Source organism: Dermacentor albipictus, chromosome 8, assembly GCF_038994185.2.
Source record: "Dermacentor albipictus isolate Rhodes 1998 colony chromosome 8, USDA_Dalb.pri_finalv2, whole genome shotgun sequence".
NCBI classification, from domain to species: Eukaryota; Metazoa; Arthropoda; class Arachnida; order Ixodida; family Ixodidae; genus Dermacentor; species Dermacentor albipictus.
In genome coordinates, this window is record NC_091828.1 from 102,981,845 (window position 1) to 103,000,240 (window position 18,396).

The 18,396-nt window shown below is 45.1% G+C and overlaps 1 protein-coding gene across 15 annotated transcripts in view; it reads left to right on the forward strand.

Annotated features, from left to right (window-relative positions):
• The window catches only part of Usp7 (Ubiquitin-specific protease 7), a 64,007-nt gene extending 48,674 nt beyond the window's left edge, over nucleotides 1-15,333 (forward strand). For 7 of the 15 annotated variants that reach the window (XM_065446302.2, XM_065446289.2, XM_065446295.2 and 4 more), the window contains 9 exons: nucleotides 498-575; nucleotides 1,228-1,331; nucleotides 2,664-2,832; nucleotides 4,656-4,715; nucleotides 6,595-6,642; nucleotides 8,414-8,485; nucleotides 9,359-9,455; nucleotides 11,726-11,861; nucleotides 14,679-15,333. In XM_065446302.2, coding sequence (XP_065302374.2) covers nucleotides 498-575; nucleotides 1,228-1,331; nucleotides 2,664-2,832; nucleotides 4,656-4,715; nucleotides 6,595-6,642; nucleotides 8,414-8,485; nucleotides 9,359-9,455; nucleotides 11,726-11,832 — 735 coding nt within the window. In that variant the 3' untranslated portion in view covers nucleotides 11,833-11,861; nucleotides 14,679-15,333. The remainder of the gene's footprint in view (nucleotides 1-497; nucleotides 576-1,227; nucleotides 1,332-2,663; nucleotides 2,833-4,655; nucleotides 4,716-6,594; nucleotides 6,643-8,413; nucleotides 8,486-9,358; nucleotides 9,456-11,725; nucleotides 11,862-14,678) is intronic. The other 8 variants (XM_065446297.2, XM_065446299.2, XM_065446301.2 and 5 more) reach the window with 5 other exon arrangements.
• Nucleotides 15,334-18,396: the final 3,063 nt, after the last annotated feature.

The following is an 18,396-nucleotide window of genomic DNA, read 5'->3' on the forward strand; positions in this document are numbered from 1 at the left end:
CCCCCCCCAGTAATGTCAGAGGTGCTGTGGGTACTCCGATAAATTAAGTTTTGAAATTAAATTTTCTCGGGTCTCCCAACTGAGTACCCTCACCTTGTGATCATGACTGTCTTACAATAAAGTAAATACGGTGCCTACCAACTCTCTCGAATGTTTCATAACGTTCATGAATTCGGTCTTAAAATCTTTGAAGCATTTAAGAATGTCAGGTTTTAAGAAAAATAAAAATTATTTTTTGCAAACAAATTTTGCTCATTGGTTCTCAAACCTTCTGTTAGACTTCTGATGGTGAAAGGATGCCAGTGTGGGGTACTTGTTGTTGTAAAAAAAGCGCCAGAGTTGGTAGAAGAGTCACTAATCTAAAGAAAAAGACAATGTGTCGGTTGTCAGTACTGGATTGATAGTACTCTGCCAATCCATTTGGACTTGGATTTTTCTCGCCACAAGCCACTCGGCTCTGATCGACCATTGGTGTCTTTTGTGTTTCCTCTCTGCAGTTGAGCATACGAATAAACGAACTGGAGAGCAAAAAGCAGTTCAAGTGCATTTGGGTCAACAACAAGTTCAAGGAAGAGGTGAGGTAGACCGGTTCTTCTATATTAACTGTGTTGGTGTTCTTTTTCCTCAATGAAATACTTCTTTGTAGATTGTTCTTTTGTTGTATGCCTTACTGTGGGTGCTTCTTCATTAGCTTTCTCTTGTTGTGACATCTGTGGAGCTTATTTCTGTCCATGTGTGATGGGCAGCCAGGCTTGTGAAGTGTCACGCGCTCGTGAGTAAATCCAAGGACAGCATGACAAGTGCTGCGGTACTGGCTTCGACTTTCATTGTGGTATATTGTGCTGGTACCAGCACCACTTGGTACCTGTACTGTGGTACTTGGTATCAGTCACTGCTGGTACTATGCTACCAGTTAGTACCGGTACTGTAGTACTGCTTGTGTCACTCTTGTGTCACACAGTACAGGTACCTACCGACTGCGACTTTCATTGTGATACATTGTGCTGGTACCAGCACCAGTTGGTACCTGTACTGTGGTACTGGTACCAGTCATTGCTGATACTGTGCTACCAGTTAGCACTGGTGCTGTAGTACTGCTTGTGTCGCTCGTGTATGTCACACAGTACAGGTACCATAAAATAAGTTCAGTGGTACGTGCCAGACTTGCCTGCAATTGCAGTCTCCATGTTTTCCGCTTGGCTACATGCGTTTTTGCATTTTGTACAGAAGGAGTTGGTACTGTACCCGAACAAGAATGGCTGTGTGAGCGATCTCCTTGAAGAGGCACGCAAGCAGGTCGAGCTCTCCGAGGATGGTTCGGGGAAGCTCAGGTGGGTTTCCATGCTGGGGCTTGGCTGTGCATGTCAATTGGTACTGTGCATTTCAAACGTCCGAGTAATTCCCCTTTCCGTATGGTTGCAAGGAAGTGAGATTTGAAATTTCTAATATTCTTTTTTTGTCCGGTTTTGCTTCTCTATTTTTTTAACTCTTTCCACAAGGTGCGTGCCGTTGTGGAAATAATTCAGTTCAGTTCATGCTTCACCTCATCTGTCTTCTAACCTGTCCCTTGTTACTTTAAGCAGCAGCATGTCTTGCCATGAAGGTGTGCTTTCACTAGACAACTTCTAAACTGATTTAAACGAAATTTGTAGGAAGCAGAATTTAAATTTAGGGCCTACTTTTGAATGTTTTCCTTGTCTGTGCTCTAGTCTCCAGCTGCTGGGTACTGCCCGTCAGGCCCGTTTGGCTTCGGCAGGCCCAGTTTTGTATATTGATATTGTATGTAGCAATAATTGTTTTCTGTTTCTTTTTATTCTAACCTTCATATTGTCACATTGCGTTCAATTCTTTTCTTTCCTTTTTTTTTTCTTGACTAATTTTGTGAATGGCGTGAGAGAATATTTGAACCTTTCAAATAAATCGTATGAAGTTCTGTTCGATCTTCGAATCGGTCACTGTTCATAAATGTGAGTATCTTTAGAATACTTTTAGGATACTTCTAAGCATCAACTGTGCCCAAATAAACATAAAATTGGAAAGTATGGCAAATTTTATTTCTTTTTGTCTACACCACAGGCATAGTATAGGCATAAACCATGAAAACTTGCGTAGTGGAGCAGGCTAGGTCACATAGGTAGCCATACTTTACAGGCTGTATAGCAATCATTCGCACTATCTGAAGAGCCCTGTGCATGCGAGGAAGCTACTTGCTTGCTCCTAATGCTTCATTTGTGCTTTTAATAAACAGTGCTCCATACCCTACTATGTAATGAAACATGCTAACTTTAAGAATACTAGGACGTAAACATTGTTTGACATTAATTGTGATAATGGCCTTTCATTATTCGAAAAGTATTCAGTATTCAATTTGATTCACTTGTGGCACTATTCAATTCGTATTCGATTCGGTCTTCAAGATCACTATTCACACCCCTATTTTATAACTCAATTTCCTATTCCGTGAAATTGAATTCTTTGCCAACCCCCCAAAGTGGGTTTGTGCCATTGGTACATCAGGGCTTACATTGGTCATTGAAATTTGGCATCAGGTTGCTAGGAAGAGAGGAGTGCCTAGTGGAGGCTTGGATTCTGTTGGCGGGGTTGTTTGGTAACCCCCTGGTCTCATACTTTTTTGCTCCCCCCCCCCCTTTTCTTATGCACAGGCTGATGGAGGTGATCAGCTACAAGATCTTCTCGATCCAGCGGGAGGACGTGCCGCTGGACAACCTGAACCAGGCAAACTCCAAAACGTATCGCATCGAGGAGATTCCCCGGGAGGACCTTATTGTGGCCGACAACGAGATCCTCATCCCCTGTGCCCACTTTCAGAAGGTAGGCACTTGGCGTTGGTCAACGGGCTTTGGCTACTGACCTTGACTTTGGCATCAGTATAAGAGCAAGACGCAATCACTTCGCCATCTGCTTTAGCCATTAGTCACGGCTATGGGCCTTGACCTTGGCTTTAACCATACTTTCATTATACCCTGGCTTTAGCCATAGTTTCATTGTGAGAATGAGACAAGGTCACTTGGTCATTTGGTTGGACCATTGGCCATTAGCCTTGGCTATTCTCTTTGACATAGGCTTCCGCATTAGACCATGATGCAGTCATTAGTCTGTGAGATTGGACATAAATTTTAATGGAAGAGGAAGGCTGTGACCTTGGCACCATTTTAAGAGTAAAACAGTTGTCACTTGCGAAACATTTGCGTTGTGAGAGCAAGGGTGAAACGAAATGTACTCTTCCTATTTCTCATCGACCTGTGACATGCTATCACCCCTTCTGTTTGCTAATAGCTGCTGACCAACATCTGGAACACCACTGGAGTTGCCACGAGTATCTTGGTGCAATAATAAAAGTGCCTTTTCGATGCTTACTTTAAAAAAAAGATCTTTTTGAGAAAATTTTGGTGGTAGTTAGAACTCAATCTGTATGATACCCGTGCCACAAGGGCCTTCTGAAATGGGGTTGTCAGTCTTTGTCACTCTAAATACCAAATAGGTGATTGTTGCCAATTTAGGTATAGTGTTTGACTATTTGGATTTAGCACCTAGTTTTTTGGGATTAGTGATCAGATCCCTAGATTTTCGCGCTCCCCAACTTGTATTTTCGATGAGGTATTAAATTGCTTATCATAGCTCTTTGCCTGAAGGCAAACTTCAGGTTGTGCAGTCGCCGACCGATAATTCGGACTTGACGAGGACTGCCAAAGCGCCCAAATAACCGGGAGTCCTAAATACATGATTCATCCAAAAATAAGAGACTTAGTTGCATAAGTGGCCAAAAAAAGGTGTTCCGTATTCTTGGAATGTCCGTGCCTTCAATTTTGCGTGACTATAGCTATAACTATGACTATGTTGCGATATAGAAATCACAACAATTTCTATCGCAAGTGCCTTTTGAAAGTGATTAATCAAAAATACGGCTTAAGGTTGTCAATGCTGGTTGCTCCAGGCACTTACGCTTGCTCTTGGCTTACACTCTGTGGCCGTGATTTTCTAGCAGTGCCTCAATGCTATTTCTTTTCACACTTTTCGTGCTTCTTTAATGTTCAGAATTACACCCTGTGCGCATTATCAATGAGATCAGCTGTCCATGAACAGTGGATGTTAGAGTAGCATAGAATCTAGCGGAAACTTTTGCTAAAAACTTGTGGCCCATGTATCTCGATCATCTAGGTGCTGTCGCTGCAGATAGATGAAAGTACAATGAATGCTCGCACTGGATTCTTGTCGGCGACTACTAGATCGACTAGGCTTCGCTAGTTTGGGTCTCATGGAGCACCGGCGACATGGCTGACGATGCCTCAAAACTAAAGTATCGTTAGTTCTGCTCAACTCGGCAACATCATTCGCACCCAGTCCTGCAGTCAGTCCAAATTATCGCATGATGTGTTGTAAGGGGCCTGAAATTTTGGTCGTTCTTCTACATTAAGTTGATGGGGCGAGTGGCAGTGCCTGCGGGGCCATTCGAATAATTAAGGACGTTCAAATTATCAGTGTCAGATAATCGGCTCTTGATAGTAAAAACTAGTTATCCCAGGCTGGCTAGCATCCTGCCATTTTTGTTGCATTGCTTTTATGTCTTATGTTCTATATAGAAAGAGTAGAACAGGTGACAGTTTTCACAGAAGTTTATCTCTCTTCCGACGCAGGTTCAGCGGAGTCGCGACTATCAAAGCGATTCGGCCGACGACATTATTACTTGTAAACAAGTAAATATCAAGCAACGTTTCTTCACATTGCACAGTGTCACGTCTGTAACGCGGAATTAACAACAGACATCTGTATGTGTGTCTTGTGTCCGTGTGGAGGCGCAGTTAGAGGGAAGACCTGTGCATTTCCGAATGGCTTCTTAGTAGTCCCGACACGACTTTGTCGTACAGTTTGAGTGGCAAGATCGGTGGCAGCGTCGGTCGGCGCTGCGTTTAAAAATCCTCGAAGGTGCCTGTGTGGCACGGGTATAAATTGCATTTCTTGACTCTATTGCCTAGAGTATATAAACTGCCTTTGACTAAAACAACGCCATTGACGGTTAATATTCTGTGACTAGCCTTCGTCTTGTGCCTAGCTTCACTGCAACTGCCGCCAGTGTTTAACCATTAATAGCTTCTGGTAAAGCATGCTGCAGCAGAGTTCTACCAGTTATTGTAGAATTTCATGACACTGTGATGTGACATGCGACACTGAAATAGCACTGACAAAAAGTGTCTTGCTACTACTGCCTCCACCTATCAAATTAGCTGTTGCCTAGAGTAACATTATGAACCATCATCGTTCCAGCGCACAAGTAAACACGGACGAGAAGAGAAGGACAAGCGAAGTTGTCCTTCTCTGCTCGTCCGTGTATATTTGTGCATTGGAACGATGTTTCATAATGCTATTCACAACCAACTAGCCCATCTGTCCACGCTTAGCCTAGAATAGGGCTTCGAAAACTCCTCAAACCTGTACTTTGCTCAAATTACTAAGTGCTCTTTCCACTTTCATTACAGTGCCATGGTTGGTTTAATCAGTTTTGGTGCAAGGGTGCATCAGAAGGGTTTCTTTTTAAATTTTCTTTGCCAGCTCGTGCAGTCTGCGGATCAGCTAAGCTAGCAGAAACGCGAAGCATGCCGTGTCATGTCACTCAACAATGTCATGAGAGCTGTGTGTTGACGCTGTGTTGTGTGTTGCAACAATTTCGCAGACCATTTTTTACCATTATGTACCACTTTCCCAAGCCGCTACCTCACCGTGGTCATGACCCACAGTCGCACGCTTATCTGCACACCCTTGAAACCGTGTAGTGTCCTGTCAATTGTCGCACGTCAATTGTCTTGTCACGCACAGTTGTCTTGTCATGCGACCTGCCGCGGTGGCTTAGCGGCTATGGTACTGCGCTGCTAGCCACCAGTTTGCGGGATCAAATCTTGGTTGCGGTGGCCGCATTTCGATGGGGGTGAAATGCAAAAACGCCTGTGTACTGTGCATTGGGGACACGTTAAATATCTCCTGGGGGTCAAGATTATGCCAGAGCCCCCACTATGGGTGCCTTATAATCAAATCGTGGTTTTGGCACGTAAAACCCCAGAATTTGTGTTGTCATGCGTAAAAGTTACGAGATGGGGTAGCTGTGTGATGTACGATTTGCATGGTAGAAGTGCATGGGAGTGCATGTATGAAGCATGAAATGGTCATTTCCCTCGTGGTTTTCTTGGCATCTAAATATTGGACCCCCTTGTATCCTCCCTTATTCCTCTTGTTAGGCAAACTCTATGTAGGCCTTCCGTTAGGCCTTCGCTTCCATTAGGCCTAGAACTGTATGAAATACAAACCGGCACGGCACCTTTAATGCCTTGTACCTGTAACAGTTGTGACTAAACATGATCCCCGCCTAATATGTTAGCACTTTGCAGTTGCTAACATTTTCACGCTACGCATGCTGATTTGTGCAGCTACGCACTTGCCAAGCTCCTGGTGGAGTTGGCAGCTGTCACGCTATTCCTCATCTGTGCCTGATCCTCTCTTATATGACACCCTCCTAACCTGCTGTTTGTTTCTAAATATAGAATTTCCAGCTTGATCTCTGATCTTGCTTTGCCTCTCTTTCAGGAGATCTTCTCGACGTTTGGCGTTCCCTTCATGCTGAAGATTAAGCACGTAAGTAGAGTTGGGGGCCTCCCACGCAATTTTTAGAACCTTCAACACAAGTGTTGTAAAAGAACTGGCGCGAAAAGTTTGTTGTTAAAAAAATTGGACGCGCAGTGAGCTGGCGTTTCAACCTATGAATTGTGCAGGCTAACCAAAGACAAAACGTGTGGCCTCGCGAAGAATCATTAAATTGGAACGTTGACGTTGGCTAGCTGGGGCAACACGTCGGAGTCGCAAGAGCGTGAAAGAACGAAACGAGCAAGAACACAAACGATAAATTTTGCGATCAATATTTATTGTGTGCTGGGCACAGAATACACACACTGAAAGAGAATGTGAGAGGAAGAGAAGCTCAATGTCGTCGCGTAATACAGTAGAACCTCGTTCCTGCACTTTTGGAAGAAAAATAACATGAGAAAAAACGCACTAACCAAGAGAACGTACACTTCGATGTACCCAAAAAATTCGACCCTCTACTGTAGTTGACATCTATGTAATGCGAATCGTTGCGCACGCGATGCCGACACGCGTTGAGCAGGTGGGGCTTCGGCGGCCAGAGGCGTGTTCTGTTGTTTTCCTGTTGCCTGGTGTTTTAAGAGGGCGATGAGAAACCAAAACGAAATTGAGCTGGCTTGTGACACCGGATGGCTCGGAAACAAAATTTGGCGCTCGCATCATGCTGCCTGCATCGGGGAACAGTGGCGCGTTTCGATTATCGGCCTACTACAAGCGTGCAGTACGCTACTAAAGGCACTACACCTCACGCGCTGTAAGACGAGTGAAGGCACTTATCGCAGTAGAGTTGGTGGCGATAGCTGCAAATGCGGTGTGCGACAACCCCGAAGATTTGCTGGTACATACCGGAATAAAGAGCTAGCGCCTGCGTTTTCATGTGAGAAAGGTGGGCGAGTATTGCAGTGAAGGTGCTGTGGCAGGTGGCTGTGTACTGTTCTCGATCGCGTGTGCCTCGTGCATTTTCATGTTTACGTGGGATCTAGTGGCGAGAAAACACAATGTGCAGTTCATTCAATAAATGACCGCAAACTTTGTTTTTTTTTTGCAATAACACATTTATTACAAGTTGTAGTCTTGCTGAACAGGGCAATGACATGTGCAAACTGAGGGCTGTTGAAATATTCACTGGTATTCCTCGCTCCTATACATGAAAGCTAGCGGCCGGGAAACGTGTCGTACTATTGCAGTTTGGTGATGTACTAAACGTTCGTGGTTTTCCAGTAACATTTGAACCGGTAAAAAATTAGCGTAACTCTGTTAGGTCATTTTTTTTTGTGTTCTCGATCGCATACGTTGGCGCCAGGAAATTGTTCTCTCTGGGATCATATCCACGAGGTTCTACTGTAATTCATTAGAAGGGCCACTAAATCAGCCACACACACTAACAACCGTGCAAAAAATTCCACCTCTTCATCAAATATATTAATTGAAGGTGTGCTTGCTAGAGGTCTGCAAAATACTCAAATATCGCTGAATCGAATTGGGAACCTTCGTATAATTGCATTTGCAAATAAAATATCTTTGATTTCTAAAATGTTCGTTTCCTGGCATCAACACTAGCGATCGAGAACACCAAAAAAATTACCCAATACAGTTAACTTCTTTTTTTTACCATTTCATGCGTTGCCAGAAAACACTCTTTTGGCACCAACATTAGCAAACTGCCAAAACTGCGATTGTATGATACGCTTTCCAGCCGCTAGATCCTGCGTAAACCTTCATGCACGTGTGTTGACCAGGCAGTGTTCCGCTTTGCTCGATACAGGGAGAACCCTTCGCAAAAGTCAGGGACAGGATCCAGAAGAAGCTGGACGTTCCTGAGAAAGAGTTCGAAAAGGTGAGCCCGCCCAGCAGCGTTTCTCCAACTTCCAGATGATGCCTAGGCTGCGTTTGTACGTCTGTGCATTACCCGCAGGAAAACTCCAAACTTGCGAGGAGGAGGAATTACTCGGGAGACTCGCAATGATGGTTATGCACACCGTATTGCTTCTTAGTCGCTCCAGCGGCTGCTGTGTATGGCGTGGCTGCGTGGGCCCTATCTTAAATGGTCTGCGACGAGTGCAGAGTGTAGTTGCGCTGATGGCTCATTGCTTCGCGTGTGCCGTGTTTTTGCCGTTCAGTGTTGAAGCGAGCAGCAGCAGCACAAAGGTCAATTTGTTTGATGAAACTGCCGCACTTTCTGACAGCGAGTTTCTGCAGTCATTGAATGAGGTCTGTTCATGTTTGCTTGTGCATGTGCGTGACACCACGCTTGTTCATTTAGTTGGTAAGCGAATGTTTGCAAGTTCATACTGTCGATATAACTACTATCCTCCTTCGTGCAGCTGTCTACTAATTTGACAATGTAAGCAATGCTTCGCCTTTTGGGTGAAACTGAGATTTTTCTGTTGCTGCAGCTTGGTGTCACTCATGGTGGCATGATATATATATATATATATATTCTCCTGAAGTTTGCATCTGGTTCATTTATCCTCTGTACTTTTTAATTCATATTTCATAGTTAATTACATTGAGCGCAACATGCTAAAGGCATAGCTGTTGATGATGGCTTCGTACTAATCGATGAATCTTCTTTATGTCTGTTGTCTTCCTGTAGTTGCGCTAGTTTATTCGTTTTAAAATCATCCTGGCCCGTTTCCTCACCGAGCGTCTCTTGCAATCTCCAATGCGCTTGGCTCTTCAACACTCCCTTGCCTCTTCTGCTGTGCAGTACAAGTTCGCCATCGTGGTGATGGGCCGGGCACAGTTCATCGAAGACAACGAGTACGTCGTCAACCTGTCAGACTTCATGGCCCAGGCGCCCCAAGGTGGGTGTGGGGGAAGAGAAATTTTGCATGGCAGCAGGCTCCCCTGGCAGACCGCAGAGCTCTGTAAAGGGCACTTCAACCCTTTCTGGTCCAAATATTCCTGCAGGAATCGTAAGGTGTTTAAGAACTACCTGACGTTTTGAGAAAAAACATAGCAGAAAGTATTTCCAGTTAGCCAGTGCTTGCTTTTGGTGCATCACCATGATGTTGAGGTTGGGCCTCTGCATCTTTGAAGCCTGCTTCCTGATGAGTATCATCTGCCGTGGTTGGCATGAAAATAGCCTTCAAATAACTGCACATAACACAATTATGACTGACTTAACGAGTTTGAAGAATCGTGTGCTGCATACACCTCGAATTGTTGGCAGATCGGGTGAAAACCTTTTTCATTGCCCAAAACACCAGTGGGAATTTCGTTGGCATTATTTTTCCCCGTATTCTTTGCATATGGGTGCAAGCAATATAAAATTTTCAATTAAAAAAAAAAGATTGGACCACACAGGGTTAGTGACTTTCATTGGCGCTTCCCCCTACTTTGTGGGAGTGGTTCTGGCTGAATAAACTGGGCCTGTCTAGGAGACTAGGCAATAATTGATGTCTGTATGTGTACCAGTGCACAAAGCGGGTCTTCCTTGCGAGGATTTAATGTAATTTGTAATGTGGGCCAACCTTGAAGGCAGTCCAGTGTCGCAGAGCCGCCTACACGCCTCGTAGCATTAACCAGTACAGCCAACTAATATCAGCTGATCTCTGCATAGTTGAAATCTGCGTAGTTGCCATCCATGATCTCGTCAATAGCAACCACTGTTTATTTCGTCGGAGCGCATTCCAGCAAATGGTAGTTTCATTTTGACTGGGCATGAACATTGTCCGCCTGCCTTCAGAACCGCAAGGTCACCGTACATGAGCGCATCGATAGCGGCTATGGTTTCGTCCGCAGTGGTTGCAACGACAGTAGTTTAGCTTTGAGTCGGTGCGAAGTTGTCAAAGATGCAGATCACCGGCTACATCGTGTTGGACGTACGATTTGTTGGTGACCAGCTCACTGGGGAATAAAGTAACAGGGATGTGCGCACGGTAGTGAAATGCGTGTCTCAGATGAAGACTCGTGCTGCCCTTCGTGGAGCTTAGCGGGGTTCCCTGGGACGAGTATGCTTGAGAACCCCCCGGTCTATGATGTTCTGTGATGGGGTCTACAAATCTGCCCATGGGACAAAGGAACGACAACACAATAGTGCTGACAATGACAAGGGGATTTATTGCGCTTTCTATGCACCAATCTAGCCAGCCGAATCATTTACCAAGCAGATACCGATGGGCACACAATGAATTGAGTCAAGTCTGACTCACCAGGACCGGATAGCGAGCGAACATAGCGAATATGTTAGCTCTCATTCTGGGCACCAACGCCTAATCATTCACGTGTACAGTCACGCAAACGGTGCTGCACTTGAGAGATTGTGTCTGTCCATCCCAGTGGCCTACTCCGAAGCCTTTCCCGGGACGGTTGTGCGAAGCGTGCTGGCGCACAAGCCACAAGATTTTCACGATTCTGACGATAACAGAAGATGTGAAACAATTTCAAATAGGCAGGATTAATTTGTGAGGGGGTAAGGTCACCCTGGAGATCTGTGGGTGAGACTTGCGTTCGAGGCGTGCATCACCATTCTGTGCATTGCAGAGAAGTCCACATATCCGTCTAGTCACCACGAATTGAAAAAGAGGAAAATAATCTGCTTATTTGTGCATTATGCTAGCCAAAAGCTATAATTGTATAAATAACATGTTCAGCAAGTCTGAGTTGCTTTGGTAAATGAGGAATCCATTTAGTACTGTGGCTGCACCATGTGGAAGGGCAGTTGTCATTTGCGTCCATAGTTAAAATAATAAAATCGCAGAAGTACTTAGCAGACCAGTCAATACATAGTGAACAGCTAATGTACTGCGCAAAGTGCAAAAGATAACGCACAGCGCAGTCCCATCAGTTTCCTTCCTTGTTTGCATTTTGCACAGTACATGTTTTGAGAAGTCGAGACGCATTTGATTGCGACACACTGGTGGCACACTTTTTGCACTGCTGCCATCATCGTTGAGACATCATGTGTCGTAGGAGTATTGGTTGAGGTTGCGATGAGGGTGCCTCCCCCCCCCACTCCCCCACCCAGCGAAAGTGGCTGTGTGGAAATAACCTGGAGCCCCTCTGCCATCGCTTCCCTCCCCCCTTCTCCCCCTCGCTGTCCCCCCGATTTCTGTCCCCCGCTTCCTCGCAGCAACAGCCATGCACCCGCGGCCATGGCTGGGCATTGAGCACGTCAACAAGGCACCGAAGCGGTCTCGCTACAACTACCTCGAGAAGGCCATCAAGATCCACAACTGACCGGCACGGGCCTCCATCTCAACCAGGAGGTGGGCAAAGGGTCTTGTTGAACATTGCAGAATTTTGGCTTGTCCGTGAAAGTATCGGCATATAGGGAATTGTCCGTAAAAGTATCGGCATATACGGAATTGTCCGTAAAGGTATCGGCATATACGGAATTGTCCGTAAAGGTATCGGCATATACGGAATTGTCCGTAAAAGTATCGGCATATACAGAATTGTCCGTAAAAGTATTGGCATGTAACGGAATACCGGGTTACGGGAGAGCTGTATGGCAGAAGCAACGCTGGTAATCGCATCTTGAGACGCACGGTTTAACCCCCTTTACTGCCAATGGGGAGTGAGCATGTCACAGCGAAGGTTGCAGTACCTTGTAATTTTGACCTTGATTTTCTTTTTTTCAAATATTGCCACTAGAACTTGTTCTGGACATAAGGTTATGTTGCATTGTTCCAGCATTGTATCATACCATGTTCTTGGTGAGATTGCAAAGATCGCGCTGTGGCTTTTGGTCACTGAAATATGTTGCTCCACCTGTTCGGTAGTAAACAAGTTGACATCTTACAACATAACGTTACTTCACTTAATATTACGTAGAATTGCATGGCATATACCTGTTTTTCACATGTGCAGTGCAATAAAGGTGTCAGATAATCATGTAAGCACTGAGTTTGCTGCTGTGCCCCCAGAAAAATACTATTTGTACCAATGTGTACGCCACACGTGTGTACAAGTGTTCCACCGTATATGCTATATTTTGAGCATCTCAGTATGCTGCTTTTCGGGATTGTATGCTTAGCAGCATACTATCCATTCTGTCCTGTCATCTATTATGCGTTTTCTTCCCACCCTGTCACCTTAGCGCTGATTATATAACATCTGTTAAATTTGCCTCCAGTTAAATTTTCTGGTTAATTCGATACCAGCTGATGGTCGCCAAGCTGGTGTCCAAACATTATTTCAATCCTGAAATTGGCTTTCGTGACCAGCCGGCGTGTATGCACCTGACCCCTGGTGACTCCATTAGATACCCCTTCAGTGCCCGCAGTTCTTGAGTGATTAGGGAATGGCGATAGCATTAAACGCGCATCATCTCCTGCCAAAAACACCTAGGAAGATTTTCAAGCAATAACGGTAGCTCACAACTTCTGATTACGCAACTTGACCGATTCTAGCATGCACGTTCCCTTTTTTTTCCTTTTTTCTTTACCTAGGAAATTGGATCGGAGATTGCCTGTGTAGTGCAATTGCATGCAACACCAAAACTGCCGTTACGGCCTTGTATGCTTTGCCACATAACATTGTGGCAAAGCTGACTTTCGAAAACTGGCTGCCATTGTGCAGCACACATTATTAGGCCCTTGTCCATTTGTCTTGCTGAAAAGTGAGGTGTGCATTAGGTTTATAATTTATTTAGGCGCTTTAATGTCATTTGTAAATTAGTTTTCTATTTTGGATGCATAGAAAGTGGGCCTGTGTTTGATTTGGAGGCGTGGACAAATACTGCCAAAAGAAAGAGGTACAGGGTTTGCCATTTCTAATGGGACAAGTTTAAGGGCTTCGTGTCTAAAAATGTTCGTTGTCGGCATAGGCGTCGTTTCACTGAAAAATAATTCCAGATCACAACCACGTAGGCCCTGCGTGGCGCAGAGCTGTTACTGAACTAATAGAATTTTGTTTAGTTGAATGCATCAGAAAAATCGTAAAGTACGACCTAAGCAAAACCTACGGACATGATAGCGTTGGAGCTTAATTTAAATATACCAGAAATCGTAATTATGTTACGTGGAAACTTGTACACAAGCCCCTTTTCCAGCATCTCTACCATTTATAGAGCGGCGCTGCCCACTCTGTTCCTTGCAGCAACACAGTTGCGCTCACCTCCGCGCATTCACAACAAAGCTGCAGCTGCCGGGAAGGATGCCAAGCAGTTTGGGGAACTTGGTGAACATTTACGGATTTTTGGCTTGTCCGTAATAGCATTGGCATTTACGGAAATACCGGGTTACCGGAATGCTATTGTGTTCCACTCTTGAAGGCAAAACTTAAGCGTCCTCCGAATTTTTTTCTGTGTCTTGTTTAATCAGGCCTGCCGCTTAATTTGATCAATTCCTTTGGTCCAGCCAAGGTCGAAATAATGGAGGTCAACTGTAGCTCAGCTCTACCATAACCTGCTAAGAGTGCTAAAAGGTATTCTTCAAAGCCCCTCATCCTATTTTTTCACGTATTCTGGTCGCACAGTGTGAATAAGCCTAACGGGTGGTCAGAGGAAGACTATACTTACCCGATTCTATTGTGCACCTCTCTTCTAAGAAAGTGAGTGATAAACGTGCTGCACATTTCAATACAATACGAAACTGAAAATGCAATTACGGATGTTTGGCAACAGCCGTCCATCCGAGCAAGCATGTGAGCACCAGTCATCGCAAGATGGCAACAGAGCTAGGTTGGGATCACATTGGTTGATGACGCCAACACATCACTTTCAACATGTATCCTATTGCCTTCGCATTAAATTTGGAGGGTCATAATTTCCTTACTTTGGAACCATAGGAAGACTGATCGGATAAACAGCACTGTTTTTGTTGCCGCTACTTATAGTCTCGCATTGATCACTAGAGAAACCCGGCACTCCGAGTCATTCAACCACAATGGGAAGGGCAGCTAGTTTACACCGATTGTCTCTGCCACAGTTGAACGACTGTGGGATAGTAAGATTGGCCTCTTTGTTGTCCCAAAAGGGCCAGTTAGTCATTCCTCATTAGCGTCCAATTACACCTCGAGCGCTCGGTGCTTCTGTGCGTTCTTATCAGTTTTTTTCTTTCCTTGTTTTTCCTGCAATCCAGTTGCAGCGGAGACGCCAGGTGCGCTTGAGGACAACACTTGCACGCCACCACCACCATCACAGCCAAGGCTGTTGTCCCCCGGCATCTGGCAAAAACGGCGACGACGACGACGGCAGCAGCGGTGGTGGCAACCGGCAGAAGAAGCAGCGAGCGGTGGCGACGGCGCACGCCACCACTGAGAGAGACGCGCTTTCCGGCGGTGGGGGCGGCGGCCCCGCCGTTTTCCTCCTCTTCCCTTGCCGTCTTTCGCATCCTCTCTCCCCCTCGGGCACGGCGGCTTCTCCTTTCCCGAAACCGTGGTGACAGAAAGACAGTGCTGCATCTCCGCGCGTGTGTGTGTGCTACCAAGTACTCTACGGGCGAGAGCTGGGGGGACGTTTTGTGACTGCATTGCCGAGGATTTTTTTTTTTTTTTTCTCTCGTTTCACCTGCTCACGGCCATGCTTTGCATATTGCCTCTGCTTTCTCCTCCCCCTTCCCCGATTTCTGCCCTCTTCCTTCACTGTGTTGCTTTTCTTTTTCCACCCTTTTTTTTCTGCCTCAAATATCCTGACACATGTCTTCTGGACGCTCTCTCTGTCTCTGCTTTCATGTGCCAGATCTCCGGTTTTGTTTTATGCCAGACCTGTAAAAAAAAAAATCCATGCTATATTTACACTCGTCTTTCTTAAAGAGCAGCTTGCCTTTACTTGCAAGCCGATCACCCACCCCGCCTCGTTCGAGAACAGTTCTTTTATTTAGGCGTGGTTTGAGAAATGCATAGATTGGGCAGCCCTAGCTCCGGTCACTCCCTTTTATTGGCAGGTACTCCCAAGAATTGCAGTATTCTACCCGGCTGAATGAATTGTTTGTGGCGTTTCACTCCCTGGTTGTCAGGTCACCTTAAACCCCACCTTCTGGCATCTGCTTTTTTGGATAATTGTATCTTTCAGTGCCTGTTCTTCGGTGCCTCTGATAGAGGAAAATTTGTCGCTCTTGGCTTTTAGGCCTAGGTAATGCTAGTCTGTTTTTCTTTTTGTTGTTGTTGCAGCCTTTCCAAAGTCTGAAAATCGTTAGCATAAAGCTAACTGCCATGTGAACTATACACTGGCTGAAGAAATCCCTTCCCCGTAGAAAACCTTACCTGTCCATTATTTTTCTTCAGTGCATATGTAAATGCCTCTCGTGCTAGCGTGCGTCTTTTTTTTATATATGTATATTTTGGTACGCACTCTATCTACTAGGGAATGCCTGAAGATAGTGTTACTATGTTCTCCTTCAGAGTTCTAGCTTGCCGTTAAGCATGCTAGTTGACAGAATACTGGTGCATAAGGGACACTGATGGCGGTAACTGGACTGTTGGCGCCATCATGTGACATTCTATTCAACAACGCCTTGAAACATTGTGTTGCATAATCGTTCCAAAAAGGAAAGGAAAAAACGCGAACGAAATCGCTCTAATGATTGTTGCCGTGCTGCCTTCGCACCAGTAGGTGGCAGATGGTCATTGCAATTGCACTTCTGCGTGCTCTAGTGTATGTTGGCACCTCTCCCCGGCATTCTGGTACTGGCTATTAAGTGCTCTACATGCTTACTGACAGCCTAAAACTCTCGAACGTTTTTCTTATCTTTGTGATGATTTGTGTAAGCTGAATCGTGCAAACCGATTTTTTTGTTGTTCTTTTTAGATTTGTGCGCCCTTGTTACATCTTTTTATTGTTGCAGAAAGTTCATTGTGCCGTTGAATTCTGCAACCTAATTGTGCACACCCTTTCGGAAGGTTGTGCATCCTTGTTGCATACCCGCTTAGACATTTTATAACCTTTGGGGGTGTAATTTGCTCTAATTCTGATCACTTTTGTGCGCGCTTCTGGCACTTGGCGCCTTTTGCTGTGGTACTGTGCGGCCTGCGTACCGTTCTCGTCGGGAGAATGGCAGGGTTCAGAGTTCGACGAAAGAAATGTACTAAAAAAATGTCCATCAGTGTGGTAATTACACTACGTAGGCGGTGTAGTTTAATTCCAGTGACTGTGCACTCTGTGGGTGTAGTCATATCCGTAATGGTGTGAAATGCCACTCGGAAACAGTTTCGCACCCTTTGGGCTGCATTTTAGTCCCACAACGATGATCCACCTGTCTTGCATTCTTTTCTTTCCTTTAAAACCCTGCGCTAGCTGCTTTCCTGTTCAAAATGCTTTTCACGCTGATAATGCCCCCTTTAGTGACCTGGAAGTGCCGGGCACGCAGCACCGATATGCAAGTCAGATGATTATTGTTGTGGGACAGATATGGCCCTAAAGGGTAAACTGTTCTTACAGAGTGTACTCTCATGCCCTTCTCAACTACGGAGTACTGAGGCTCGATGTTGAAATAAGGAAATGTGCTGCGATATGTCCATCAATGTGTGGACACACCACAGAGGGTGCACTTCAACTCCAATTACTCTTCTTGCTCAGTGGGGTTTAGTTACGTCCAGGAGGGTGCGAAATGCTCGAGTTTGCATCTTTCATCGCGAGCATTCGTAGCAACAAGTGGGTGATGTCGGCAGGAGGAGCAGATTTTTTTGAAATGGAGCCGACAAAGGCGGGTGATGTACTTAGAAGCATTGCAGGCGTGTTGCTAGCACTGATAAAGAACTTGGTCACTGCGGAGTCTCGTTATTTTTCCTTTCTTGATTTTTTTTTAGTTACTGTTTTTTGGCAACTCTTCTCTAGTGTTTTCAATGTGTGGGTTCGTTTCGAGTGCTATTTACCTTCTGCCGCAGCGAGATGTACAGCTTGCAATACTACACTACTTCTACCACATTGTAAGGGAACACTGCCTTGCGTACTCTAAAATCAATTCACCACCTTTGTGGTATATCCTTGTCCCACAGCAACAATCGCCTGTCCTTGGTTCCTTTCCTAAACGCTGCGTGCCCGGGGCTTCCGACCCAGTAACGGCTTGCACATTATCAGCGTGACGGTATTCTTCACAGGAAGGTAGTGAGCGCAGTGTTTTCGAGAAAGGAAGCGGAAACAATACAGATGGCAATTATTGTGGGACAAAGGTGCACCCAAAAGGGTGTCAAATTGTTACTGTACACCACTGAATGTATCTTACCCCCCTTTGGGATGTACATTGATTTTTTTAATGCTTTGCATCCGCTACTTTCTTGTTGGCAACACCGTATGTGGGATGCGTGTTGCATTTCTGGCAGGAATGTACCAGGCGCACAGTGTTAACAAAACCTTGAGTAAATGCATCCCAGACGTTTATTGTTGCGCAGTGAAGTGGCACCCCAGCTCTAGTAGCGTCGCATAAGTGAAGATGCAATGAAAAATGGAGGCCTTCGTTTTATGGTTCTTGAGACTTTTCGATAAAGGGCAAGAAAGAAACATGATTTGAATAGTGTCTTGAATGTGTTCTAGTGGTACTTTCCACTGGAAACTTAAGAGTAGTGATTTTCTTTTTTTCCTCTGTTACGCTTTTCGCAGTAGGAAAATGAGCTGGCAGTGGTTTTTGTACATGTTTTTCTACAAAAATAGCAGCATTTGAAGCCTTTGTGTTGATTTCAGCACAATGAGAAAGCTATGGGAAAGTAAGAGCCCTCTCTCTACAGGCAGGTGTAGGCAAAAATAAAGCAAACCTTCCTTCTTTTATGTTGCGCTTTATGCAACGAGTTTCGGAACAGGATGGTTCGGTTGCACTTAAGCATCAGGCCCTCCATTGTTTTAAGGTTGGCTAATTTATACGTGCT